The following is a 27784-nucleotide window of genomic DNA, read 5'->3' on the forward strand; positions in this document are numbered from 1 at the left end:
AAGGTATGCACTTGACTTATAAGGTTGTTGTTGAATGAGTTGGTATTGATCAATAGTGGCTCTTACATGACGGTAGTATTATCTCCTATCGGTACGAGTAGGCGTGACCTAAGTACTATATTAAGTGTCCCAGACTCCATCCTCTTTTAACGTTACATCCTGTGCATCTTTTTACTATACATAGTGCAGCCTTGTGACAGGCAGAGTTCCAATGATCCCCGTACTCCTTCTACTCCCAGTCCTTTCCCACATGTGCAGTCAGTCCAGCACACCCTAGTGGAGCTGTTGCCGGCGGCAGTGATTAGTGTGCATCCCTTTTATTTGGCAATTGACCAAAGAGAGCCCATAGCAACCTAACTGACTTGTCCAAAGTCTCCTTTGGGTTGGCTTTAGCCGTCTCCGCCCGTGGGTTCCGTTCTACTCTTTGGTACTGAATGGTCTTGCAGTCGGGGGCCGGCTTTAGCCGTCTTGGCCATTAGGCCATCACTTTTGTGCTTGTCCCAAACCTCCCAGTCCTCCCTCTTTGGCATTGCTCCCTTTTTAGAAACAAAGAAGAATAGAGCTACCATGTTGTCATTGCACTGGAGGGCGTAGGTACATCCTGTTTGGCCGCTTTGCCGCAAAAGCATTCTTAAAGCCTTCCTAGCGGATCCCCAAATCAGTGCCTGGTGTCACCCGAGTGGCGTTGAAAAGTCACATGGTGTCTAAATCATTTTATCCATGCAACCGGCAAGGTTTGAATTTGCGTCCTAACCATCAGCCTAGGGTTAAGTACGCAATGGTGCCTCCTGAGCCACCGTGCCCCTGACTTATAAGGTAGACTATTGTAATGCATAGTATAGAACAAGTCCTTAGCCTTTCCTTCTGTAACTTGTCAATCTATATCAATATATTTGGCTCAAGCTAATTGGAAAAATAGTAGTATCACCATAGAAGTTGGACAGTCATGTTCAATAGCCTACTAAATTTCACAATACTAACTGGCAACCCTTGTCTTTTTACCAAACTTAAAAAACATAGATAATAGAAACCAAAATATTAATGTGAATTTTTCCTAGACATAAATAAATTTTTAAGCCATACACAATACCACCCAGACAAAATACTAGATAAAGACAAAGACAACTTTGAAATCATTATACAATCTGTCAATGCTGCCCTTAGTACCAACACAAGGTCAATACACCTTGAATGATAATAGTAAGATTTAATCCACAAGGAAACCCTTATCTTGTTTACCAGATTAGACCAAACCACCGTGGAGCTTATCAAACATGTCAGGCAGCAACGGAAAGTAGACCAACACCTAGCGCCATGCATTGATAAGGGCAGAAATTGTGGCAGGTGGCGTGAAAAGCATGACACATAGACACTTACCATGTCAATACCCAGGATAGAGATGGCAGACAATATAACATGCAATACTGTGCATATTGTTATAGGCTAAGAAAAAGAACAGTGTAGAAGGCAATGCCCTATCTATTATTATAACAGGAGGAGAGGATCTGAGCAGCAGAAGTTTGTGATAAAAAAAGGTAGAAAGAAAACATTCTCTCTGTAGTATGCCATGCATATTATGCAAAGTATGGTGGTAGAGAGGCAGGGGACATATGGCACGGCACAAAGCCCTGTAGATATTATTTAGGCATATTGTTGGGGCGGCAAGAGTACTGTGGCATATCAATGCCCTGCATGTTGATTTGGGTAGAGGAGTATGATGCCTCTATGCTATTGTTGGAGGTGAGAGAAATGGTGGGTGCAGTGGCTGATGGAGCAAAATTCAACACTATATGCATTGTTGTGAATGGAGAGTGATGAGCGTGAAGGGCATGGTGTGTATTTTCACTGTGTTGCTATATTGTTGTAAGGTAATTATAACAACCTTTGACAACGCTATGGACATAAGATAATGCTAAATAGAACAACTAATTATTAAAGCTGAGAATAATCTCCAAAATCTAAACATTCTCAAAGAATATATGACAACTTTTTATAATGTCTATTATTGCAAGAACATTGAACAATTGGCAGTCAAAAAAGAGGTCCTTGCCAAGCATTGAATAATTTTAGGAGGAAATTAAAGCAGCATATAAAATTTTAATAATTATCTGGAATTGTTGAAAGATTTGGCAATGTACAAAGAAGCCATGGTGTATATTGTTGCAACTTTTAAGTAATGAGATGGAAGATATAAAAGAGTAAATTGCTATACTGCATCTACTTGGAGAGAACATCCTAGCAGATATGCACATAAAAAATATTAAATTAGGGCTTAAAAAGCAAAAAGTGGGAGAAGGTAATATGGAATATGAGCAACATACTGAAACAATTCCTGCAAGATCCACTATATCATCAACAAGGATACCAAACTCTGTGTTGACTTTCTTATTACATTTTTTCTCAATTGTATCAAGATATTCAATGGAGTTTTGTTTAACTAAAGCAGAAGGAATGCTTCTATACTACAAAAGATTTGCAGTGGGAAGAGCAAAAGGATGGAAAACATCTATTTGGAAAATAGCATCCACCATGTTTTTTTTTTTTGCAAGTCGTGGTAGGCAGAAAGCAACGGGGTAGGGAGGAAACTATAGCTGCAAGTTTTGGTGGGCAGAGAAGTGGGGCAGTGGGTAGAAAGAGCAATATGTGCAGTGTGAATGCAACAATGTGCATATTTGAGTAAGCAAAGAGCTGCAGAAGCTTTTGTGGTAGCGGCAAGGGTGGTTTTGAGGACCATAGCATACAGTGCTATGCATGTATTAGTAAAAGATGTGGCATTATGTATATAATAAGATGGATACAATGGAGAGAGCTTATGTGTCATGCAATGGGATGGTTGTTGTGCTGGGTGGAAGCAGCTATAGAGGTAGTGTAAAGTGCTATATGATGGGTGTCACAGTAAGCAAAAGGTTTAAATGCTACAGTGTGCATATTACAGCAAACAGAAAGCAAAAATACAGTGGGCAAAAAAACCATTTGAGTATTGGTCACGTATGAAAAGATTAATTTATAACTTTGAAATTAAAAATGTTAAAAATATGAAATTATTCACAGGTATACTAGAGGGTATTAGCTAAAGGATGGCACACTGATCATGTGATTTTTCCAAGGATTCACCAAACAGGAGCATATACAGTTTGCTAAGTCATTTGAACAGTTTTTTTGCTAAACACTTGAGTATCAATAAATCATATCTACTAGTACTTTGTATGTCCACCCTTGCCCTTAATCACTGCTGCACACCTTCTAGGCATGCTAGCAATCAAATTCTGCACCACTTCCTTGGGTATTCCATTCCATTCCTTCTCAACCCTCTTCCAAAGTTCATGGATACCCTTTGGTGGGACTTCATGTTTATTAAGTCTTCTTTTGAGGTATTCCCATAGATGTTCAATGGGGTTAAGATCTGGAGATTGTGCAGGCCATATGAGGACCCTAAAATTCTGCTCTTCAAACCATTTCCTGGCCAATTTTGAGGTGTGCTTGGGGTCATTGTCTTGCTGAAAGTGGATATCTTCTACCTGTTGACCATACCACTCCAAGGATTTTAGGAGCTTATCATCTAGGATCTCAGTGTATAACTGAGCATCCATCTTCCCATCAATTCTAGTCACTGCGGACATTGGCTTCAATAACGACTGAGTATATTTTGAATATATGATAATCTTAGTATTTTAATTTTTCAACATTTATTCAAGACATAACCCCTAGTTAATTGCAAAACAAAATTTCAACCTTTTTTCAACATATACCGAGGGACAAAATTTGATATTTATTCTAATTAACACAGCCGATCAAATGTTGAATAAATTTTGAACTCGAATATACTATACATGGTAGACTATTTTTTACCATATACATGTTTGACCGAAACGTACTCAAAAGGGTAATTAATCATCGGACTGGTTCTTACGAGTATATATATTGAATTTGTAGAATATCAGACAGGCAAAAGAGGTACTAATTAACGAAGCAAGTGAAATAGCTCGATATCACATCTCATATTATTATAACAAATGATACTCATGATCAGACGGCTCGCCGCCAAAAGTCCGTTGATGCACGGATAGTGAATCATAATCAGGTATATATACGGGTTATATGCATCGAGAGCGCGCAAAACTATGCCCTAGGACGAGCGAGCCAGGTTAGCAATTAAGAAGTGATAAAATCTCGGACTCGCCTTTCTATAGGATGTGGATATCTAGTTCTAGAGTGGTTACAAACTATCGGTATATAGACATTCCATTTCCACGGAGATCGGTGGCACTAGGTGTGGGGGGTGGACGACAGTGCACATGTTCTTTTAATTTTGAACTATGGGTGAATACGTTGGCGTTGCTGCCAAATGTGGTCGCTGCATCCGCGCATTCATGAACTGGAACGTTGTACGCTGATCAATCTGAGCTGCAGAACTACATAAAAAATGTTGCATACTCACTTACAGTGACTATGATCAACAAGAATGTGCGAGATATTGGTGACGAGAACTATTAAACTCAATTAATCAGCGCTTACACCCGTTTTGCTGCGATTGATGCCACATCAATCACAGATCACTCTAGTTTCTCGCGTTCTTTCTTCCAATTAACACTCACACACAGACACTTTGCCTCCCTCATCAAGTCGCATTACTAGGCTATTCATGATGATGGGCATCATTGATTCATACTCTAAGTCTGCCCATCTCTTCATCCTGCTTGTCTGTTTACTTCTCAGTTTTGGGTGGACGGCTCTCTATGCAGCAATTTTCCTAAGCTTCATACTCCATTATATATCGGCATTCCTCTCCATAGTTTTTAAAGAAAGCGGAAATTTTTTAGACGGCTTACTCGTCTCGCCACTCGAGCTGTACAAGAGCGCAAAAGGCTATGGAAATGGGAGAAAAATCCGGGTTTTGGGGCGCGTTTTCGGGGAAACAGGTGAGTTACTACAAAAACTACGCCCAGACTTTTCATGCGAACCTTTTTAGTGGAAGAAAGAGCGCGACCATTCCTCAAAAAACGTCACGACATCACCATCCGTAAAATTGGTATCGAAGGCCAACGACTTCGCTTGTCCCCCGGTTCTCAAGCTGATCACGATCTGGAGGTCGATCTGGAGATGCTCAACAATGAATTCAAGCTGAATGATATACTCTTCGAGCGTGTCATACGCAAGCACGCTGCCGCCCATGAATACGACTTCCTTTGCCTACGCTATAACATTACTCCCCACCGTGTCACTGCTCCCGATCGTGAGGTCTAGGTTTTTTGCGGGCGTTTGCCTCTTCTTCTTCATCGTTCTTATCGCTTTATTTTGGACACATTTTCTTGTCACATCATCTTGGACGTGCTTTCTGCATAGATATCTTGCTGTTAAACTTGTGCTGCATTCTAAATGTTTTCCTTGTACATAATTTTTTTCTTGGGACGTTTTTATTTGTATTTCATGTCACCGCCGTATTGCATCTCTATTCTTGTGTAGAAGTCGCCGTCTGGATATCGTTGAAGGTGGCCTGTAGTTGATGTCTTATCCTTCGACTAATGTAGCATACCCATTGAACTTTATAAGTATTCCAATATAGCCAAATATTCATGTCGTATATTCAAAACACAATAATCATGGGACTTCGATTTCATAAAATAGATTTATTCCTTGATCATGACGTTATGTATACAACCTATATATATTATACATCTAGAATAAATCAACCCAAGTTCAATTCTCTTGTACATTCAATGCACTTACCAGTATGATTATGGAGTGCCTCCATCGAAAGTATCAATTCAGTTCTTCCTATATATAGTTCTCCAGCACGATTGACTTCTAGTCTCTTGAGAACGGGATAGTTCCACAGCCACAACTCCGGCGTGCCCAATCATGATCAAGGGCACAAGGAGTGCTTCGATGTCACGATTACGAGCAACTTGCTTAGAGTCAGTGCAGAGAGAATACGATGCAGCCGTTAACGTTGGAATTGAACGAGAACATGAACTGCGGGATTGCGCGACTCGACCGAGTCCCACTGAAATCTGAGATTAGCACTGCTAAATCAAATAAAATAAAAGAAGCACACCGTAGTTCAAGGCATCTTCACAATGTTAAACAACTTAGCATATCCGCGCATGACAATGTCCGAGAGCCCCACCGAGTGCGATGTGTTTCAGGACAGGCGGGCACAGGAGGAGAGTACTGGAGAAGTTGACCTTGCTTACGCTGATATTGGATTCAAGACACCTGACGCTGATGATGAGCCGAATGAGCACCGCGGAGACCGCGAGCACTGTTAGGAGTGAGGCGGTGGAAGTGTGGTTCTTCAGTTGAGTAACTGCGCTTGTGTCCGGGTTGAAGGACTGGGTGTTACTGATGGTATATCAGATTTAGATGTAGAAAGTGTTGACTTTGTGGCTGCTGTAGAAGCAGACCTCTGAGCGTCGAAAAAGCGTGAGGCAAATATGAGTGAGTATCTGATGTGTGCTGACAGGTTGTGTATGTTGGCAACAAAAGCTGTATCGCCAAATCCTGTGTGGTAGAGCGCGATAGCGGACAGAATGTCGAGGAAAGAAAACGCAACCATCCATCTGTACTTGCGACGAGAAAGAAAAAAAAATCAGCATACCATAATATACAACATAAAAATATGCAGCCGCTTACCTGCTCTGCGAGTTTAATTCCTGAGCACTCGCCACGCTTGCCATGAATGCCTCCAAACCTCCATTGACCGCCAGAACGGGGATATACCAGAACCACACAGCGAGGACGCGTACGCGTGGGCACTGGTCGCATGGTACGCGGGAGGAGCAGAGGTGCGTATGTGGAGGCGAAGAAAGGGAAAATAGAGCAGAGGTCAGTTGGTAGGTCCTTGATAAAGATCGGCTCCTCTTTTCCGTAAAATACCATAAACTGCTAGCTAGGTCAAACTGATCATGGATGGTGGTGTTCACGGGGCGTTGCCAGTGCCTCCGTTCAAGTTGATGACCGAGTACATCCGCCTGCGGGCGGTCAATATTGCTCTGCACGATTCTCTCTCATGGTCGACACTACGCGCATCCTCAACCTCGTTGTGGTCCTTCACATTGTCCGAAGACTCTGCCTACATCTTTATTCCACCAAGTTTGTCGCCAAACCATCCTTGTCGCTCTCCTCCGCCGTTTAGCTCAAACTCCGTATTTCATTCTTACTCATGACCACAGCGTTCGCGATCATCCGTTTCTCCGTCCTCGCTTCCTTCAGCAGACCCTTTGAGCGCAGCGGCACCATTATTAAGCTTTCGCTTCTTCCTGCGTTGTCTCTTGGGCACTTCTCTGAACAGGGCAAATCGCATGATCTCTTCAGCTTGTTTGGCATCCCATTGTTCAACCTTGGCAGAGAGGCGTGCTTTGGCATGCGCAGTTGAAAGACGAATGAGGGTCTCGAGTGTACGGGCAGTCAACGGTGAAGTCTAGGGATGCATAAACATATCAAACAATGTCCAGTGAAAGAGAAGATTGCCCGGTGGCGCCGAACCTTTTTCTTATTCCCTTCCATTCCTTCATTTCGCAAGTTCGCATAAACCTCCACGATGTAATCAGCCGCACCTTTAGTCAACACAGGGGCAGTTCTACTCTTCGCATATTGAATATACTTCTTAACGAAGTGCGCAATGCTCAAGACCTCCATCTTCTTGGGCTTGTTTTGCCGAGTCTGTCGTCCCGACTGCTGCATACCCATGTGTAAAAGAGGATCATATTTCTCGAAGGGACTGGTTTCAACGGCCTCGGCGTCGAGATTAGACCCTGGGCCTTCGACCGATAATGGCTGAGAAAGGTTATCATGAATAGGTGTACCTTCTTCTAGGCCAGGAGCTAGGTATCGATGCATCCGAAGAACATGGTCCGCAATAGTTCTATCGCGCCTTTCTTCCACGTCGTCTGTGACAATGAAGAGGAGATCAAAACGGGACAAAAGGGAGTCTGGTAAAGCAATATTCTTGTGAGGATCTTTGTGAATTTTGTACTGTAATTGTCATCAGCAGCTGTCATTTTGATAAACTAAAATAAGGACGATATACCTGGCCGTAAATTGGATTTGCCGCCGCAACGACACTACAGCGAGCATTTAAACTGGTATGAATGCCAGCTTTCGCAATGGTAACTGTCTGCTGTTCCATAACTTCGTGAATAGCAACACGATCGACGTCCGACATCTTGTCGAATTCATCGATACAAACGACACCTCGATCGGCCAAGACCATGGCCCCCGCTTCCAATCGACGTTCTCCTGTCTCTTTATCGCTTGTGACGGCAGCCGTCAGACCAACACCCCAGCTTCCACGACCTGTGGTCGCAATAGCCAGAGGGGCAGTCCCGAGGACAAAACGAAGGCGTTGTGATTTCGCAGTGGAGGGATCACCGACCATGAGAAGATTGATGTCGCCACGGATGTGCGTACCATTAGGCAAATTCTTCTCTGCTCCTCCAGAAGAAGAAGTAAAATCGTACGTTTGATATGTTCATGGCCAAAGATCGAAGGAGCTAAAGATTCGGAGAGTAGGTTGAAAATGTCTTTACGCTTTGCAAGTTGATTGATGTTACGAATGTCTGTGTCTGTGAGAGGAGTTTGCGCTATGCCACCTCCAATTTTGGAAGACAACAGGTTGATGTTTGCTAATATTAAGGACCTGGATTCAAAATCAGATAGAACACAAGCACATTTGAGTTTAGGTAGCGCATTACTTGAAAGCACCGCTCGAACCACCTCCAACGGTACGATATACTCCAACAAGCTGAATACGATCTCCGGGTTTACATTTATCAACCAAGTCATCGTCCAAAATGATGTCCGTGCTTTGTGGTAGTTGACCAGCGGGAGCGCGTTCCGGCATTTCTTGAATGCTAATTCTCTGATGATCTTGGAAATGGCAAAAGCCGTATTCTGTTTGTAAGGGATGTCCATCATTATCCGTCTGCGGTAGAAGCGATGTTGTGGGTGGTAGATTAGAAGAGGAAGACGTGGCATCGCGATATTCGCGCGAGTAGAATATGCTGGTCTCTGGACAATAGTGTACAGATTTGAGCATCTTGGGGCGTACAAGAGAACAACGAGTGATGATTCCTTCCAGTGAAATCATCTTTCCTAGATGAGCGGTGTGAAGGGTACGTGGACTGACGTGATGGTCCCCGAAAGAACCAGTGAAGCCAACATGACAAGTCTTTGACGCGATATCGTGTTTTTCTGGGTCGTAAACATGTTGGATGACCTGTGTAAGAGCAGATTCGAAGGCTGGAAGATAAACTGCAGGGTTTTTCAAGAGGCCATTTGCCGAATCACGGTCAAAGTCGCGAAGGTCGTCGATGTTCACGAGGAGACGCGTTTGGTCAAGGCGAAGTAGTCGGTGGATTTCGTCTTTGTAGTTATACAAAACAGAGTCAGACTCGAGGAATTTTTCGAAAATACGCGCTCTGTCGCGAAGTTGCTCATCCTGGGGGACGGCGTTGTCCAATAAAGACATGACGGGAAATGGATGCAGGTGGTTTTGTTGCAGGTTATGTAAATATGGCCAGAGAATCCATCTTCTGGTGCGCTACTAAGTCCTTGTCAATCGCCGCGCGTCACCCTCTCCGGCTACCCGTGCTGGTAGCGTGTTTAAAAAGTTAGAATGGCTATGGAAGGAGCAGACGACCGCTGGATTGTGCAGATGACGACAAAATGCAATGTTATAATAAAGAACGTGGAACGTGTGCATGGTAAAAGGGGTTGTATGCGTCTGTACAGACAGAGGATGGGAATGCAGGCGTAGGTGTTTGTTATAATGATGTCCGTTGCCGGTGTTTGTTGTTGTTGCTAGGACCTTTTGAACATTGGTGTTAGCATTCCCATCGAGTCGCGATCGGGCGTTGGTCGATGTGTTACATGCGCACTTATAGGCGGCAGGAACATGTACAGGGTTTACAATCTCAAATTGAATTTCAACCCCTGTAATATGAACGGCAATAAACGCAGTTTAATAATCCCAAAATTAAGAACAATACCCCATGGCCAACTTCATCACTTTTCTCTCCCGCACTGTCCGCAAATCGCCCTTCCGGCCTCTGTTCTGCGATGCCGAAAACACTAGCGGCGGGTGTACCTTCCGTCTGCTGCGACGGCAACAGCGAGACTGCATGCGCACTCCGGGAACCTGCGACGAGGTATAAATATGAGATCGAGGTTTGGGGTCCAATTGATCACGGACGCAGTCGTTATATGTCGATGTCGATGTGGGTGTTGGAATCAGATCTTCACAAAAACTATGCCACGAGTGACAAGGATGAGGTTCTGTCTTTCCAAATGCCTGGCCTAAATGTGGGCATCGTCATAGATCCGGAAGGTGTGTAATGTGACAAATTGTACCTATTCCCCAGGATAAAGACCCGCGTCTGGACGTATCCACAACGCTGTCATGATCATGATCAACTCAGAAAATATTTTAAAAAAGCAGACTTATCCATTTTGGTTACACAAGGTCTCTAGATGTTTACACTATTGACAGGAAAAAGTAAACGATATATGTAAATCCTAACCCGATCAATGCGACGTTTGGTGGGTATGACTGCTGGCCATGATAAGAGAAATGAAGTGGGAAATGAAGTGTTTGACATCCTATTTGACGAATAATTGGATGTGCTAATCTCTGTTAAAGTCGTCAAATTGTTGGTAGATGGGGAAATGAAGTGGGAAATGAAGTGTTTGACGTCGTATTTGACGAATAATTGGATGTGCTAATTTCTGTTAAAGTCGTCAAATTGTTGGTAGATGGGGTTGTCTCGGCAATCCTAGGCCTAAAAAGATTAACGTGGTGCAAAATTGTCCCAAGAATGACAGAGATATTAAGGGTAAGGACTGAAATGGTTGCCTACAAGGAGTGATGAGAGTAAAACTCGGTTTTAAAATAGATTCCGCTCACCGAAGAATGAAGAATGTACACCAGTACACGGGGGTCATTCATTGCGCGTGACAGATACAGTATCAAACAGATAGCACTGGTAATAACCAAGATGACGTTACTGCGAAATCCCAATAAAACGACGCGCAAGCGATGGTCATTGTTTCGCAGTGCGGCCCAGCTTCTATCGAGCGAAATGGATTGTGTGTGGTAAATCAAAAAGAAGTCGATGGTGAGCTCGGCTTTAATTAATTTAGGGATTGAAATGTCACAATCACAAAATTCATTGACCAATAGGATATCTTGCTTACTAATGAAGGCGAAAATCAACAAAAGGCAAGGAGGGTAACAGACACAGAGGGGGGCACTGTCGACGCAAAGGAGAGAGATGCGGCATAGAACATACGACAGTGTACCGTATCCGGCTCCACACGCAAGTATAAACAGTGTAATGTAAATGGCTCGTTTGATCTGGGGCTGCTGGTCCTGGAGAAGGCGATTCGGTGCCATGAACAAGCTGGCGCGTGAAAACCTATTCACAAGGTACGAACACATGAGTCTCTGGTATATAGACAAGCATAGAGACATATAAATGCATCACCAGATGGAAAAGGTTGCAAACATCCATTCCATGCGGTAATAGTCAGAGATATGTCGAGTTGTATCTAGAATCGTTTAGGAAGTCTAGTCCAGAACAATCAACAACACTGTATTAGACACTTACAATAGAGGAGAAGTCTACAAAGTAAGACTATGTTTGAGGTTGCTGCAGCGCCTGCCAAATAATCATCCGACCAGATATTTGCATATCTTAACACCAGACGGGAAACCGTCGTGGCGAGGGCCACACAGTGCAGAGAAATGAGAAGAGCGAAGGCAGCTATCAATATCAGTTAAATATAAGAGAGTTGGCGAACAATGCTGGCCAGACTTACTCGGACTGATGTTCATGTTGAGCGGCTGAGTGCGCACGGTCCAGGAAAAAATGTTGGTGGAAGTATATGGGAACAAACACGTTTCAAACTTGTGACCAGCGGCCTAGTCGCACAAGCGCGGTTACGACCTTCGCTTATAATTATGTATTTGGATCCATCGCCAGCAACCTGATCATGAATCGCATTTTGAAGTTTGAGTTTATGGTTACCAGTAAGCCAGGTTCAACTTACGGAAAATACTATGCATGCTGACGAGGAAGAAAAATACTGCAGGTAAACCTGCCAGCCACATTTCCTTAGCTATTTTTCTTCGGTTGTTCCTGCCTTGGTTGAGGAAACTATGATATTGGCAGGTCCGTTATTGTCGTCGAGGAGTCAAGTTCTACCTGAATTCCCATTCGAAGATCCAGTATCGCTGACAAGGTGAATCTAGCAGTCGCTCCTGAAGAAATTGGGCATCACTGTGGCCATGCTTGTTTCACTGGACCCTAAATTATCAATGCACAATTTGATCCTGCTATGAATTTAACGCTTTTACCTCAATGAAACCAAATCCTTCAAAGCGCCGTAAACTGACACAAAAGGCCTCTACCCGGTCTCATTCATGACGCCAGGATGTACATAGCAAGATAGAGTGTGTAACTGGAGATTGTTCGAACCTGGCCATGGCCAGTAATTATAACTCGGGTAAGTTACCTAACTTACTTTCAAAATATCATGTACTGACCGTGGAGTTTACGTTCGCAACCTGCTCTCCATGGCCAAGCACAAAGTGAAATTAAGCTGTCCTGTTTAGACCTTTTGAGACGCGTCCGTGATCTTGTAAGCTTCTACCCTTATCAAGGGGTCCAAGCACATGCCGCATCGCACTTCAGACGATCTGGAAGATACATGAATAGACATTATAACTCTTGAAATATAGATCAATACCTATGTTCCAGAGAAATGGTACACCTCAGGTATTGGCCCCACATAGCTATAGGTGACCCCTAATCCCTTCTAACCTATTTTGTCGCAATTGTTATGGATTTGACTTGCATTTCGGAGTCGTAGATTAACACGTCGATATCTTTGTTGGCGCGCCTTTCAACATGAGGGGAAATATCCTACAAGAGCCTGAAAATGTGTGCATGTGAGTGGGTCGCGTATATTTTCAAACACGGTACTGACATGCATCCCATCCACCCATCAAGTCCAAAACTATGTAGAAGAAATTCCATGATGAAAATTGAAATGAAGGCAGTCCCAAATACCCATCCATGAAGGCCCCAAACTTCAGACTATGTATTCTGTGCCACTCGACGCGCAATCTTTTTATATGGTGATCATTCGCAGCATCGTTCATAACTTCGGGGACTATTTTAAAGTACTGGGAGCAGGAGCATCATCAAGAATAAGATACAAATAGGTAGGAGGTTCGCTCACCCTGGGGGTATCACACCATGAGATGTTGGAGCTTTTAACTTCCGAAGTGGACTGGACGAGAACTTGGGATTGACTGTGCTATGCAAAATCCGTTGTTGTGGGAGTTATACGGAACTGGAAGGGATAGATCTAGAGATATCTGTCGGTTGGTTGGATATGTCGAAGGGTGATTATATTATGAATTATGAATCTGGAAGGGCGGACGGGTCGTTGGCAATAGGTCAAACAAAAAACTGGTCATGATCATGATCACATGCCGGGTTGGGTCGCCGCTTGCCATGATGAAGTGGCTCAAATTTTACATGTATTCACCTTTCCCATATATATATATATATTCGTGATAACTACCTGATCTACCTGTCTTTGGTTTCTTCATCTTTACGAGTCAGTCAGTAAAATGTGAGGTCTAAAATGCTAGGCCTGGTTGAATTTGACTATGGACTAACCATAGAATGTCTCCCAGGTGCCAAGTTCTCTCTTCTTGGTTCTCACATCTCTGACTCGTCGATCGCGAACCACCTCATGAGCTCCTGTCTTCTATGTACTACGTGATCAGCAGCCATTTCCATTAGTTCTACTATCACTCGAATGAAACACTCTTCTTCGTAGTCTCAATTCTCAACTTTCATCACCCTAATACTCAACACAATGATGCCCTGGTTCACGCATCAAGCCGATGACACGGTTACTTTGGCGTACAGTTGGAAAGAGTGGGGAACATATATGTGCGACCCTGTTTTGGTCATTCTTCCCATTTATTAATCGTATTAATTTTCCTAGTTTTGCAATCGGGCCCACATGAAACTAGTTGACAGACGGGACGACTGTCATCACCATAGTTGTGCATGCGGCTGGATCCAAATCCGATGAGGTGGTGGTTGTATTTCATGACAGCTGACTCCGACTTATTTCTAGATCTTGCTCCCTCACCAAGTGTCTAACATTCAAACCTTAACATGTACGAAAACTTCGCACTTCATTCACGTAGATGTCTATTTTGCAGGCCACTCATGGTTAGGCTTGTTGTTTCGGTCCGATATCTCAAGCAATTGGGTTTTCAAATAGGGGGATATATATTGTTTCATCCATGCTTATACGGACAGGCAGTCAAGGTGATCATGAATGAACATGGTGAGTTTGATCCTCAGATTGTGTTACTTGGATACTTTAATTCTTACCCCAAATCCTAGGGCCTATTAAGACCATTATCCGTGGCCTTTGTATCCCACCATACCTGATATTTGAACAACTCTGTGTTGTAAAAACTTTTTTCTGTCAGGATTCACAACGCGCATTGATCAACTCCGGATCCAGATCTGGCGATTATGGACATCATGAGTCCAGCGCTTATTGACCCCCTTTCCCAACAAGGTGTCTGCCACCCATCAGGGCTCGGCCCGATGTGTACATGGCTACATCCCTGCACTTCTACACACGTACAATGCAGAAGTATATGTCGCAAATCCACTGTCCTGTAACACCCTCACATTAACTATATAACAGGCAATTGTACATATCCATTAATCATGATGATGTCAATGCTAGCGCTGCTTCCTTTCCACATTGCGGGGTAACCATCATGATCAAGAGCACTAGCGCTAGCTTCAATGGCCGCAAGCCTTTTCATGAATCACCTCGGTCGTCTTCGCCATTGACCTCAAGCCTTTTCAATCACCTCGGTCGTCTTCGCCATTGACCTCACGACAATCGATATCACTGCACATTATCGCTCCTGCAGCACATCTTCCCTTCGTTTTGAATTTCCTGTGTTTGGAGGCCGATTACTTGTTGATTTAAATTCTGCGACGCTTCGATCATGTCCAACCAAAATTTATTGTACAAAAAATGCAAATACAAATTTAAACAGTATTATTAGCTATTGATGAGCTAGCCAGAACCTATGCGCGCATACAGAATGTTAATATCGCTTTGCTGCAATAATTGAATGGAAATTCTTACTGCATCAGTCCCGGTGAATATGTGAAGTCGTACATAACAGGGTTGTATTGTGTATCGTTCCCCGCCGGGCTTGTGATCCATGGAAGATCATAGGCATTATGATGTAAACCCTGTACGATAGGGGTGTCGTAACTGACAGTATGGATCATACGGATTCGAAACACGGGCTGCTTTCCGCGCCCGTCCTCCTGAACGTCACGCCTGTGCGCCCATAGAAGGTCAAAGATATGAATCCATGGTGTAATCTCTCGTGCTCGCCATATTGGGCGCAATACAACAAACTGCTTTTGGCTGGGTATGCGAAGAGGCACATCTGGCGACGGGGGGTAGTCCGAATCTTCACTCGACATTCCATTGAGCCCTAAGCCTTGCATTATCCCTAAGTGTGGCCTTGCCAGCGGTTCCTCTTCGCAAATCGTGATTTGACGACGGAGTTTCTATGGATGATCAACAAGATTTAAGTTTTCTATAAAGGCTTGAAGAAAGTAACACGTACATCCTTCTTTCGGTTCAACCTTCGGTGGTATTTCTGCAGCTTCGCTTTCTCTTCGTCGTTTTCCAGATAGACCTTGAAGCTTCTCTTAAGAGAACGCATCCGGGTGATGAAGTGCCTTTGAATGTCCTGGACGCTGAAATCGGTTTCGACTTTGGCAGCATAATGGCGAGCAAACACCCAACCCGCTGAATTGTTCCAGCCGCTGCTCGGATTAGTGTACAAGTCAACTTTAAAATCGTCAATATCGCAACATTCCAAAGAGTTGTCCCGTCGGTTTCTCCAGAGAGGTTCAAATGTCTCGATGTCTTCCTGCGTCGCCAACCTGGTAAACTTGTACTTGTTCGGATGGCCCAGGAGATCATCGATCTCCTGGCGAACGGCAGCCTGATGAATAGGACGTGAGTGATTATGGCGCGCGACAGCACAGAAAATGGTTGACCATGAAAATTAATCTCTTGACAGGACGAACTCTGGATTTCTTGCCTAATTTTTGGTTTAGCCCTCCTTTGCTTTGCGTAGTATCAGTGGTTAGATTTGCTTGAGAAATGCTGCTGGCATTGATTATGGACTTTAATTCGACGACTTGCTGCCTCAACTGTATCATCTCCGAATGCAGGGCGATGACATCAACCTGATCATGAAAACGCAGAAATATGAAATTAGTAAATGTATCAAACAGAGGTCAAAAGGCATACCGTAGCTTCTCCAAGACGCTGGGAATGGTGCATATGATGACGAGGATTTACATCAAGACTTGCCTCTGAGAGCCAGCCCTGAGCTCTTCTGGGAACCTCTCCGAACGACCGTTGCAGTCTTGCTCCACGCTTCTGTCTTTCGGGAGCTCGGTATCGAGGTATAGGAATACCCACATCGACACCTTGACTCTGAGAAATCCCGCCATGTGTAAGAGAAGAACCTCCTGCCGCGGCTTGAAGCTGGGCAATGTGGGCTTGATGAATCAAAGATGAATCAGTAAGGTCGAAGGTTGGCTGATCTTCCTTCACAAGATGACGGTTGTCGCAATTGCCGTCTATAGGCAGATCATGAGGGTGGTTGTACTCTGGATATTCGACTGTCATTGGGTCTACGGGCGCAAAGCTAAGGGCAGTCCGGAAGCTTCCCGTGATCGTAGAAATATTGTCCTCTAGTTGGTGGCCATGCGAAGGTGGGATTGTGTTTACACCTGCCATATATTGTATTCATTTTGTTTGAACAATGGAGCATAATTACGAACGCACCAGTATAAAATGATTCGGCAGTAGTGTCGGATTGTGAAGACGAAGATGTACTGCTAGCACTGGCCGTGGAGTGATGTACTGGCCACATAAAGTCATGCTGAGAGTCTCTGAGATTGTTGTACATTGTGGGCTAATAAGGTCTGCTTCGTACAGTCATAGTTAAATATCTAGAACTTTTAGATCTGCCTTGCACTCCTTTAATGAACGGGAACCATGATCTGGATACACATTGCATGCAAGGTACGCGCACGAACAAAGGAAGGATTGACAAGGCATGTACCAAGCACCACGGCTCAGGAAAAAAATACAACGTGTTTAAGCATGTGCTAGATATCCACTGTTGCAGCATTTGCGGCTCTTTTATCAGAGGTTACATGGCGGAAATACCGTGGGGACACGGGGATTTCTCATGAGACCGGGCCAGATATTTTTTCCAACAATTTCGAATTCAGTGATTTACAGACAAAAAATTAAAGGAGACTACGAGGTTATAATTATAATATATAATGCGCAACCCGTACATGTACAATGTACAGCATTTGGCTACATCAACGCAGATAGCAAATTCGATAGTACTTATTACTGTATGTGAACATGTAGTACATCTAGCTTGGAAAAATTCTAGAGGATCCGTATCCAGCAGCATGTACATGCAACACACATGCGGCCGGCTACATATACACAGAGACCAGGACCAGTTCACTCGAGTCCCATGATAACCATCAAACAAGACCATGGAATACCTATGCTGTGAACAAAGCAATAGGTAGTATATTATATATATGTCATCCTGAGTCACGATTTGGATTATAATGAGCCAGAAGTACTCATGCAGAATGTATATTATTCATTTACATGCGCCACGGCCATGAGAGTCTGTACATCGTACACATGTGTACCCGTTTCTTCGCTTTTGTTGGTTAATAAGACGCAAGCCTCATGATCAACACATGGCCACCTCATTGCGCACGGTCAATCTAGTAGTATAGCTTATATTATATATTAGGGTCGGGTACATGTCTACCGCGGACGTCCGTATATATCTGATCCCTGTATGATTGATGGGGGTTCTTCTAGATCTATGGGAATTCGCGAAGACGCAACGGTGCGCCGGCCTGCGCACATTGCTTATTTCATGAAGATCTAAGAACTCGTCAGATCTAGAATCCGAGTCTGTTCGAATTCCTCCCTCCAAACGACGGCCAATATGCAGGTTGTTTTAATTTAGGTTCCGCCGCCTCCACCTACTGCCTGGCCATGGGAGGATGACCTCAATGTGTAATGAATGATTTCGAACTGCATGCACAAGTATATATATATAATTACCAGTAGTAGCACTAGATACTTAGATTTTACGAGGTGAATATGCCGCATTCTGACCTTTTTATGTTATAAGACATGTAGTTCATTCATTAGATATCTTGGAATTAACTTCAATTACATAAATTATGAACAGCGTAAAGCGTTGCCACGAATTCGATAATTCTCTAGTGGATCGTTCAAGTAATTTGATACTGGTTTTGATCATGATCAAAATAGATAAAGACAGGCATGTAGGTCTACAAAAAGACAGTGACAGGAGGAGGAACCGTCGCTCTAACTGAAGTTGAGCGGATCCTGATCAAAGGGTAATCTGCTCCTAGTGTTGATAATATTAATTGATGAACCCGGACTATTAACTAGCGGAAATGGTAGACGAACCAAGAAGATATGGAATGACTGACTCGCCAACATTGGGCGATAAATAATAATATACGTCACAGATGGCGTTAGGCAAGTGCGGTAAGAGAAGTGATGCAACAGACTGGGCGGGATGTTTTAGTACGTACAAATATTGACACAGAGAGCACCGGCTTACCATTGAATGAAGAATGTAGACAACCACACGAGAATCTTGCATTGGGAGTGATAAGTATAGAATTAAGAAGACCAAGCTGCTTAAGAGAAGTAAGACGCTGGCCCGAAAGTGAAAAATGGCAAGATACCACCTGTCGTTATATCTTTGTGGCAAGTTCCCAGATTCAGGAAGAAAAAAGTGGCTGTAGACGAATAGGACAATGTCAACAACAACCTCAGCTGTATGAAAGAACATAGTGACTTTTATTAGACTATTAGTATGATTGAGAACAAGGCGACACTGACCAATGAAGGCAAAAATCATCACAATTCGAGAAGGATGGCAAACACATAGTCCCATGTTCAGATCGGTGCATTGTGTAGCAGGGCGGCATTGGAAACAAGAGAGCATGGCAAACGACACACCGCATGCCAATATTGCAGAGACAATTGACAACAATTGTCTTACCCCAGCTGTCCACCCTCGATAAAATCGAGCCTGAGATATCAATAGGCTGGTTCGTGTAAGCCTGGAAATTAGAATGAGCTCCACAGAAACGCAATGGTGAGAAGATAGAACGAACCAGATAGAGAGAATAAAGAAAGCCCATTCGACACGGTATTGTTGAGAGGTGTGTTGCGTTTTTGCTACATAGGGTGCAGTCAATCAAAAAGGTCATAGTCAAGGGTTGGCTAGGCACACACTATAGATTATCAACCTTATACAGAGCACTGCATCTGAGAATGTAGCGGCAGTGGCGAAGAAATCATCCCACCATAAGGTGGCATAATGGGTAGCCACACGGAACAAATTGGTGGCGAATGCAACAGTGTGAACCACAATGAGTAATCTGACAGTAGCTGGAATAGATTAACCATGAGCACAGACGAAACGCCAGAAGGCAAGGTTGTGGAAAGGCATACATGGGTTGAGGTGCATGTAGTCCGAGATTTTCGTGCAGATGGGAGCGAAGATTATAATCCATGACGGGCATGATTGCGGGTAGTGACAACATGCCAAAACAATTCGGAAAATTCTTGCCACGCTATTATACGACCAACGACGACTCATTCAACGTGCAAATTCTGAGAATGTATCTGTTGATACTATGCTCTGAATTGCCAGTTGTGCAATTTTATGGCCGAAAAAGAAAACCTCAGTTGCCTTCGAATTCGCTATAAAGAGATGCAATGTAAGTTGCACAAACATCAAGCCAGAAGAATATCACACTTACTTCATGATCAAAGCAACACTAGTTCAAGGCAGTCGTCGCGAAAAGACTTGAAAGATGTGAGACCTCTCGAAATGTGGTTGCGCATCCACTTGAATCCTAGCTCATAGGTGCGGGTAGAAACGTCCGAAAACCAAAACAAAGTACTGCCTTGCAATTGGGCAGTGGTGTCTGCGCCGAATCTCTGACGAGCTTCTGGTTCCAGATATCGATATTTGAAAGGACATGGTTTAGATGTTCGCATATACGGTGTACATTAGAAATTGCCTAGAGCTTGAACTGTTAACGTCGGTGAGAACCATTTGTCCTGGAAGACAAACATGACTTACCCATTTCGCTAGCGCTGGTCCAAAGTGCCCAATGAACTGATCATGACTTCATGCGATCTATCAACGACGTGGCTAAACCTCAGATTCAGACCCATGTCCGTATTCTTCCACAGTGTAAGTTTTCAGACGGCGTGACGCTAAGCTTGGTTGGACGATATGAATACAGACGAGCTAAAACTTGGGAATTCCGGTGCCTTTCGTGATTCAAGGTTGGTCATAACAAACAAATTCACCGTACCTCTTGCAGTTCCTTGTAGCTCGCAGTTCAAGCCAGAAAGAGACCACCAAACATACACCAATGATGTCTTGAACTTAGGAAGAGCGACTTTCTGATCAAGTCGATGTGCTAGACCCTCTTGGCGGACATTCAGGGACAACTGAGGATGCAATCAAGTTTGCTTAGAATTGAGAGCAATTGTTTGCACTAGATGAACTAGTGAATAGGGCGAGGTACGATTATAATATTGTTGACCTCGTGGAATACTTGCAATTGAATTTTCTACTGATCATGTTGTTAGATATTGGTGTTCTTTGACCTGAAAACCCAATCATTACTCAATTGTCCCTCAACGCATGAACTACCAATGCCATTGAAACCATGATCACTCCGTCTGGTTGGAACGTCACATCAAATTGCTACACTTATTGTCGAATCGTACTATGGTGACGATAACCTGGTTTCCTCCATCGCAAGGGTTGCCTCAATGGGGCACAAAAACTTGTTGACTTCGACGATGAGGAAGGGGTGCTTCAAGCCTGGGGTTCATTTAAGTTACAAGGTCAAATTATACGGTTACAGTAAAACTCGCCGTGAACTAAACTGCTAGTAGCACCTTCTACAGGAACGGAAAAACAGAAGATTTCTAGGCGCTTATAATACTGAACAGATGTGGTGTATTGAATTTGACAGGCTGGAACATCTGATGAGATTTGTGGCGTTTTCTGATCATGAAGCTTAGTTTCCGACTCACCTCCATGGCCAGAAATGTCATTTCACCACCTGCCGGTCGGGTTGTCATTCACATTTGATCATGAACACCTAATTCTAGCTTCGCTGGCCTTACGGACCTCTCTCTCTGTCGCTTGTGTCTGTAATCTGATTCTTTGGTTTGATTCTTGAGTTACGATGTGGAGTTGGAACGTTGAAGTTAACTCACCGTGACCTATATTTTCAACATTTCCCCCACAATCTAGCCAGTCAATTCGTTCTTCCCCTCCACAATCTGGCGAGTCAGGACATGTTCTCAGAATCTGGGCGCTTGTACGGTGTGATGTGGCCCCTTGTTGGTTGTGGCATAGTCGGCAGGCTAAACATTTGGTGAGATTTGTGGCGACGATGTGGAGTTAAACGTTGCAAGTTAACTCACTATATTTTCAACATTTCCCCCACAATCTGGCCAGTCAATTCGTTTTTCCCCTCCACAATCTGGCGAGTCAGGTCATTCTCGGAATCTGGGCGCTTGTACGGTATGATGTGGCCCCTTGTCGGTTGTGGCATAGTCGGCAGGCTAAACATTTGGTGAGATTTGTGGCTTTTGCTGAAGACGCAGGGCCATCCAGACTCACCATGGTAAGCAATTACTCGGGCAAATGTTCCTTCCAAGGCTCCTTCCACCATCTACTGCCCATTAACCCTGTTGTCATTGAACGCCTATATCTTGCTCTGGCTCCGTAGCTACATCTGGCCGTATGAGCACAAGAATTGTGTTCCAAAAACCATTTGAAAACGACGTGCTCCTATTAACACGGGTCCAAGTAGACAAGTAAATTGTTAGAGTTCATTCTGATAGTAATGGTGAGAAAGGGGAAGTACCAGATTTTTGCTCTATCTCGAATGGGTGGTTGTAAAACGTTGACCATAATCCGCAGAGTGGGAAAGGTGGCGCATATGAGAATGAAAAAAACCGCGACACGCTGGGGTATCTAAGGTGTCTCTGTCCGACTGAAGATATTTACTGGTAAGATGGGAGGGCCCAGCCCTGTGGTAAGTAAGGATTGGGCATGTAGAGTTTGGTGTGGAAGAGCATCATCATCACAAACCATGTCACATGTACGTGCCAGATGTACAACGCCGCGTCTCAAATTATAATGATTATAAAATGTTCCACATTGTGTAAAAGCATGAAAGAGCACACAAGCCACCTTACCAACCCATGCAGGTCATTCCACCTCTAAATCTCAATTTTCTTCTACGCTATTCGCGACATATGTTTTGAGATTTCAACAATGTCAGTACATCTGCACACCAGACCCCCACATCCGGATTTTCGCATTCACACTCCTGAATGCTGAATGTCTGAGTATCCTAACACTTTTTTTTAGTCCATAGACTTCGAAAGCTCTTCTACGTGGGTATTACTTTCTTTCTTACCGTCTTATAAACCCTCTTAATTGACCGGCCAGGCCGACTTACGCGTCAACCCGCCACCCCAGTCAAGACTCAAGGGCGCAAACGGTTCTTCCATGACCACCTATATCTTCGATCGGTCGTGTCCATGTACAGTTTAGTGGCCACCACTCTATTTGAGCCATGGGATTAACATGTCATCTCCGGCGCAACTCCGTTGTAAATTTGCAAGACAAAACACATCGCTCACGTACGGTGGCCCCATCGATATTCGGGCAGAATTCAACTTCATGTCAAGGCCTGCTTATAGTCGCGGCACTGCGGTGGATATGTATGCTGTGAGCATGCACCTGGACCACTAGAAGATAGACATGATAAACCCCTGTACGCGTACGTGTCGTCTACAACTGCATACACACGTTTGCCTTATTATCATGCAGGATTACAGTTGCTTGTGTGGCCATGGTTGGGGCCTCCTATTATCAGAATGTTGTTTGCGCGGTCAGGCCTCACGTTGCCGGTTCAATAAATCCCAAGTGCTCTCGGTGTGGAAATCTATGGTGAGCGTTTATAATATATATACCTACACTTATTCATTGGGGCCTTTAACTGTGTTTTATGTCGTTTTCAGGTCCAGAAATAAAACTCATATCTTCTTTTATGATTTCGTCCTCTTTCTCCTCCTTGCAACCCACATCTTGCTTTGTGTAGATGTCTGTGGGCCAGCGATCGAATTATGTTTCAGTCGTATCGCTACCACCGCACCAGGTTCTATAGAATCTTACTTGTAGCCCGCAACAATGGCACGGAACCGGTCCCAACATCTATTGCAATCAAAGGGAGCGAGGTATGTTTATGTTTAATTATATGAATAGCATGACTTACCGGCGCTTATATCAGACAATGTACGTACAGGGTCCTGATCATGATCATCGAACTACTCATACACATCAGGGCTCGGCCCGATGTGTACATGACTAGATCATGGATCATCTCTTAGACAATTGCAAACATGGCGAGATTTGCCTATAGGGACATGTATAACCTCCAGCGTTGCCAACCTTTCTACCTTTTTTGCTGCGTCATAATCAAGACTGTCGTTGGGCAATAATTCTTACACAACGCGGCTTGGATATCTTCGCCGCGAATAGTGCCTCATTTCCTATGTACATTCCTCGAAGATTATTGACAAACTGTTGGCAAATACTGGATGTGTGTACGACGACGGGGCTCATGGTTGATCACGTAGGCGGTGGATCTAGGGAAACGTGTGCTTGTGCCGCTTTTAGTGTAACAGCTTCTACCCATGCATTGTAACGATTGAGGTTTAATGCGCGAAGTGTCGACAATCCAGGTTCACGTGACTGCAATTGCCAGGTCAAGTTCAAACGCTCAACGTCAACCTCAACATTTTCTCTCAAAATACATTCTTCGCCGTAAGCTTACACTTCTCACACTTTATTCCGGTACCTATGAAATTATTAACCAATATCTCTAGATCTGTCTTGCGATTGTCTGGATGCCTGTACATCATATACAACACAATCGTTATTCCGTGCCAGAGGCATCAACCGTATGTGCATTTTACGCCAACTCCCAACTTTATATATATCTGATTCAGAAATAGCCCTTACAGATACCCGCATTGGCTATATCTTGGGATATACTCCCCCCACCGACACATCTATTATTATCTGGAAATTCTTGGGAAAAATGTTGGGCCCTTGCTGCCCACGCTATGAGTGTACATGTAAATGGTCTGCGCGGTCAGTTGTACTTACTTTGAGAAACTCTTGCTAGTCTCATACTCTCTTACCACTATTAGATGCTTATGCGAACATCAAGGAGGCCATCACACGCCATATTCGCGAGGCAACTACGTTATGCATTAGACAGGTTGTCATGTTCAACCAGATCATTGTATTGAATATTGGCAGGCATTTTCAAGGAATAAGGATCTCATCCTCTGAAGGGTTTCATCTCGCCTTGTCAAGGTTCGAGGCATTTACTGCCGAAGCAAATAGTCTCTTACGGGCACTCTCGGCTTCCCAATGTGTTGAAGGTGATGTGATGCCTTTCATAGTCAAAGCGTGCGTATTTTTCCCTATTAACTGCTTATATTTTGCCGAAGACATATTATTCTTAGACAAGGAGACGTTACTCAATGCCTTGCAATCGGTAATCGACACAACCATAAACGCTATCAGACACTGATGGGGCGTGCCCATGCACAATACTACAAAAGCTATGACTTGACTTTCAATATCAAGATAAGGCTACCTGCGTTCCATTCCGCTCGTCTCATGGCAAGTGATGCCATTGCTCGCTTCATGTATTATGCATGTTGCGACATTGGCAAAGCAATCCGATTGGCGACAACTGCACGCCAACGGGCCAAAAAGCAGGTGGTGGAAACTACGATTACAATGAATGAATTGGAATCGGCACATTTGGATTATCTTACCCAGAATATTTCTTTCTGGAAAGAAGATCTGGCACAAAAACGCCAAACTGTGCGCATTACATTGACTTCACATCTTATACCAGATTATATTTTCCACTAGCACCTTCTGCCTTTAGATTTACCGTATTCAATGTCTTTATAATAACCTATAACGCCTTGAAAAATATTTCAAACTTGCTGCATTATATTTTGGATTCAATAATAGGGCAGAAATTGCAATTTTAATATATGGGACTTTGAGGTTAATTATATGGCCCATAATATATGCTGAGCGTCGGAGTGATCACGCTCATGTGGATCATATATATACGCATCTCCTTTCATGTACACATCATGGTCATGATGATATGTATATCGCTGGAATCTCTAAATAAAATTGTCGCTAAAAATCTTCATTACGAATTCGAACATGTACATGATCATGAGTAAGATGCAAATCATCACGATTTATTAAGTATCGACGTATCCAATCTAATACAAGTTGTAAAAAATCGCGCATAACGAATACAATTATGCTGTGATCGGAGTGGTGGATGATCATGATGTAGTCTGGAGATTGTGAATTGTACCAGTCATAGTACAGAGGCAAGCAGTTTCATGATCAGGCTTGATGGTACTTTCTGGCCTTGGGAAGCTGGTGACCGTAAACGTGGTAATCTCGGTGACTGGTTCCATGGTCTCAGTAATGGAGATTGTTGTCGTTGTTGGGCTGGCCGTCAAAATGCTGGTACTCGTATAAGTCATTGACGATGTCTCTGTCATTCTCTCCGTGATCGTAGAGGTTGAGACTGTGGTTTCTGGGGCGCAAGCCGCTGGCGTGTGAAACAACCAAGAAATTAAAGCATCTTGGTCATGAGATGTCTGCGCCGCAATAGCCAGGCCCAGCGCTAGTATCCCAATACAGATCCATATTGTCGACGAAGCAGGTCCGGTAGGCTGATAATATAATTCCGAAATTAAAATTCAACATAATATATTACTGTGGGTCATGGATACGCACCGCGAGCAGCTCGGGATCAGATAGAGAACCTGGTATCTGAATCTGCCTTGAATCTTCAAGGACAAACGGGCGGTGGTCCGAAAATTGAGGCTCAATTCGGGCAATATGAATGATGGCATTCCTGCCATTGGTATTTCCAGCTCTGCGAGGGGACACGGAAAGGATGACAGGATACTTAGAGATTATGCCGCATGCCTGCCAGTAAATGGTCAACCATAAAGCTGACCAGTGAAGGTTACACTCAACGTACTACGGTCTGAACCGACTCTGAAAATAATATGGAGTATAAGGAGTGAATATGTCATTCACACTGTAGTCGAAGAAAGCCTTACTTGAATAGTAGTCTTCAGTATTGAAAACTCCGGTAGGACTGTTGAAGCCAAAAGTAGCGAGAAGGACAGATCCTTGGGATCCGATTGCAACGGTTTCTTCATCCAAGAACGCAATGTCAACTATAAATTGATGCGTATTCTCCAACAATGTTGTACCGACGTATCGTTGGTGCGAAGTCGAGTACCAATCGATGCCGTTGGCTAGATTTTTTACGGCGAGTCTCTCACGGGATGGTGATATGGCGCATGAGCCAATCCTAATAATGATTCAGAGTGATGATCATCCGAAGTGCAAAATGAGACTATACATTGAGTTAGGTGCAAGAGATATCCTCCACTTTAACACTCCCGTGGACGTCGAGAAAGCCCTTCAGAAGTTCAGCATAATAAAGCGTCTGAAAACCATGACTGTCACCCACAAAATCCCACAACTCCCAAGGAGAATAACGAGCAATACATTATCGTTCAAGTAGAATGCAGCTCGAGGGACTGGGCAGTCTACGATTCTCCCCGTCTCGGAGAACTGCGGCAGGTCTAGCGGTACAATTCTTCCAAGAATCTTGGGGTCTAATATCCAAATAAGAATCACAAATTGTGCACGCGGGACTCTTGAATTATCGTACCGTGAAAAACATCTAGAACTATGGCCACGCTGTATCCATAGCATATGGATAATTTCTCGCCGTCTTCACTCAAGGATAGATGGTGGATAAACGCGGGGACCTCTCCACAGCAAATATCATCGTCCTGATCATGAGTTAAAAGTTTTAGTTGTCTTCGGATTCCGATGAGGGACTCTCCATCTACGCACTTTAGGGTCCTTTTTTATTTCAATTCGATATATATTTCCATTGGCTGAGCCAGAAAAAAGAATGTTTGGGTGCATGGGATGCCACACAATAGCCCGCACGGCCCCACCGGTGTTGTAAAGTCGAATGCTTTCCCAGCCTCGGCCTTGACCTTCAGGGTATCTGAATTTGATCTAATTAAATTGCGATGAGCAGCGTTTCGAAGGTAGATTTGCAGTGAAGATCCACGCACGTCCAAGAGACCAGATTCGTCGCCTATGGCCAACAGGCTTCCGTTCGGTGAAAGCTTGAGCACCTGGATATCGATAGAATTTGTTCTCATAGAGGACAACTTTGTCGGGATCATATAGCCATCGTATAGCCTTGGATAAAAGCGGGTCTGATATGACATATTTCCTGGTATGGTAGTAACCACGGAAGTATGCACATTAGCTATACATGCGCACAAAGGAAGAGTTATTTGACTCAACTTGGACTTGACTGACTGCTTAAGACTCCGG

The 27784-nt window shown here is 43.8% G+C and overlaps 5 protein-coding genes across 5 annotated transcripts; 1 reads left to right on the plus strand and 4 right to left on the minus strand.

Annotated features, from left to right (window-relative positions):
* Nucleotides 1-4345: 4345 nt before the first annotated feature.
* JR316_0006732 (uncharacterized protein) lies at nucleotides 4346-5244 on the plus strand (the record flags this gene model as incomplete). The annotated part of the gene is made up of 3 exons (XM_047892478.1): nucleotides 4346-4385; nucleotides 4821-4919; nucleotides 4970-5244. The coding sequence occupies 3 exons, from the start codon at nucleotides 4346-4348 to the stop codon at nucleotides 5242-5244; spliced, it is 414 nt and encodes a 137-aa protein (XP_047747760.1).
* Nucleotides 5245-7156: 1912 nt separating this feature from the next.
* Nucleotides 7157-9469, minus strand: JR316_0006733 (MCM DNA helicase complex subunit; the record flags this gene model as incomplete). The annotated part of the gene is made up of 5 exons (XM_047892479.1): nucleotides 7157-7420; nucleotides 7486-7974; nucleotides 8030-8433; nucleotides 8460-8624; nucleotides 8704-9469. The coding sequence occupies 5 exons, from the start codon at nucleotides 9467-9469 to the stop codon at nucleotides 7157-7159; spliced, it is 2088 nt and encodes a 695-aa protein (XP_047747761.1).
* Nucleotides 9470-15197: 5728 nt separating this feature from the next.
* Nucleotides 15198-17059, minus strand: JR316_0006734 (uncharacterized protein; the record flags this gene model as incomplete). The annotated part of the gene is made up of 5 exons (XM_047892480.1): nucleotides 15198-15638; nucleotides 15698-16081; nucleotides 16167-16328; nucleotides 16393-16880; nucleotides 16936-17059. 5 exons carry the CDS (start codon nucleotides 17057-17059, stop codon nucleotides 15198-15200), a joined length of 1599 nt encoding a protein of 532 aa, XP_047747762.1.
* Nucleotides 17060-19278: 2219 nt separating this feature from the next.
* JR316_0006735 (uncharacterized protein) lies at nucleotides 19279-19757 on the minus strand (the record flags this gene model as incomplete). Its single annotated transcript, XM_047892481.1, has 4 exons — nucleotides 19279-19301; nucleotides 19356-19419; nucleotides 19475-19622; nucleotides 19696-19757. 4 exons carry the CDS (start codon nucleotides 19755-19757, stop codon nucleotides 19279-19281), a joined length of 297 nt encoding a protein of 98 aa, XP_047747763.1.
* Nucleotides 19758-25680: 5923 nt separating this feature from the next.
* On the minus strand, nucleotides 25681-27606 carry JR316_0006736 (uncharacterized protein; the record flags this gene model as incomplete). Its single annotated transcript, XM_047892482.1, has 9 exons — nucleotides 25681-26079; nucleotides 26144-26338; nucleotides 26394-26410; nucleotides 26476-26732; nucleotides 26784-26843; nucleotides 26895-27042; nucleotides 27099-27222; nucleotides 27287-27457; nucleotides 27517-27606. 9 exons carry the CDS (start codon nucleotides 27604-27606, stop codon nucleotides 25681-25683), a joined length of 1461 nt encoding a protein of 486 aa, XP_047747764.1.
* Between the last annotated feature and the right edge of the window lie 178 nt (nucleotides 27607-27784).

This window comes from Psilocybe cubensis, chromosome 6 (assembly GCF_017499595.1).
Source record: "Psilocybe cubensis strain MGC-MH-2018 chromosome 6, whole genome shotgun sequence".
Taxonomy (NCBI): Eukaryota; Fungi; Basidiomycota; class Agaricomycetes; order Agaricales; family Agrocybaceae; genus Psilocybe; species Psilocybe cubensis.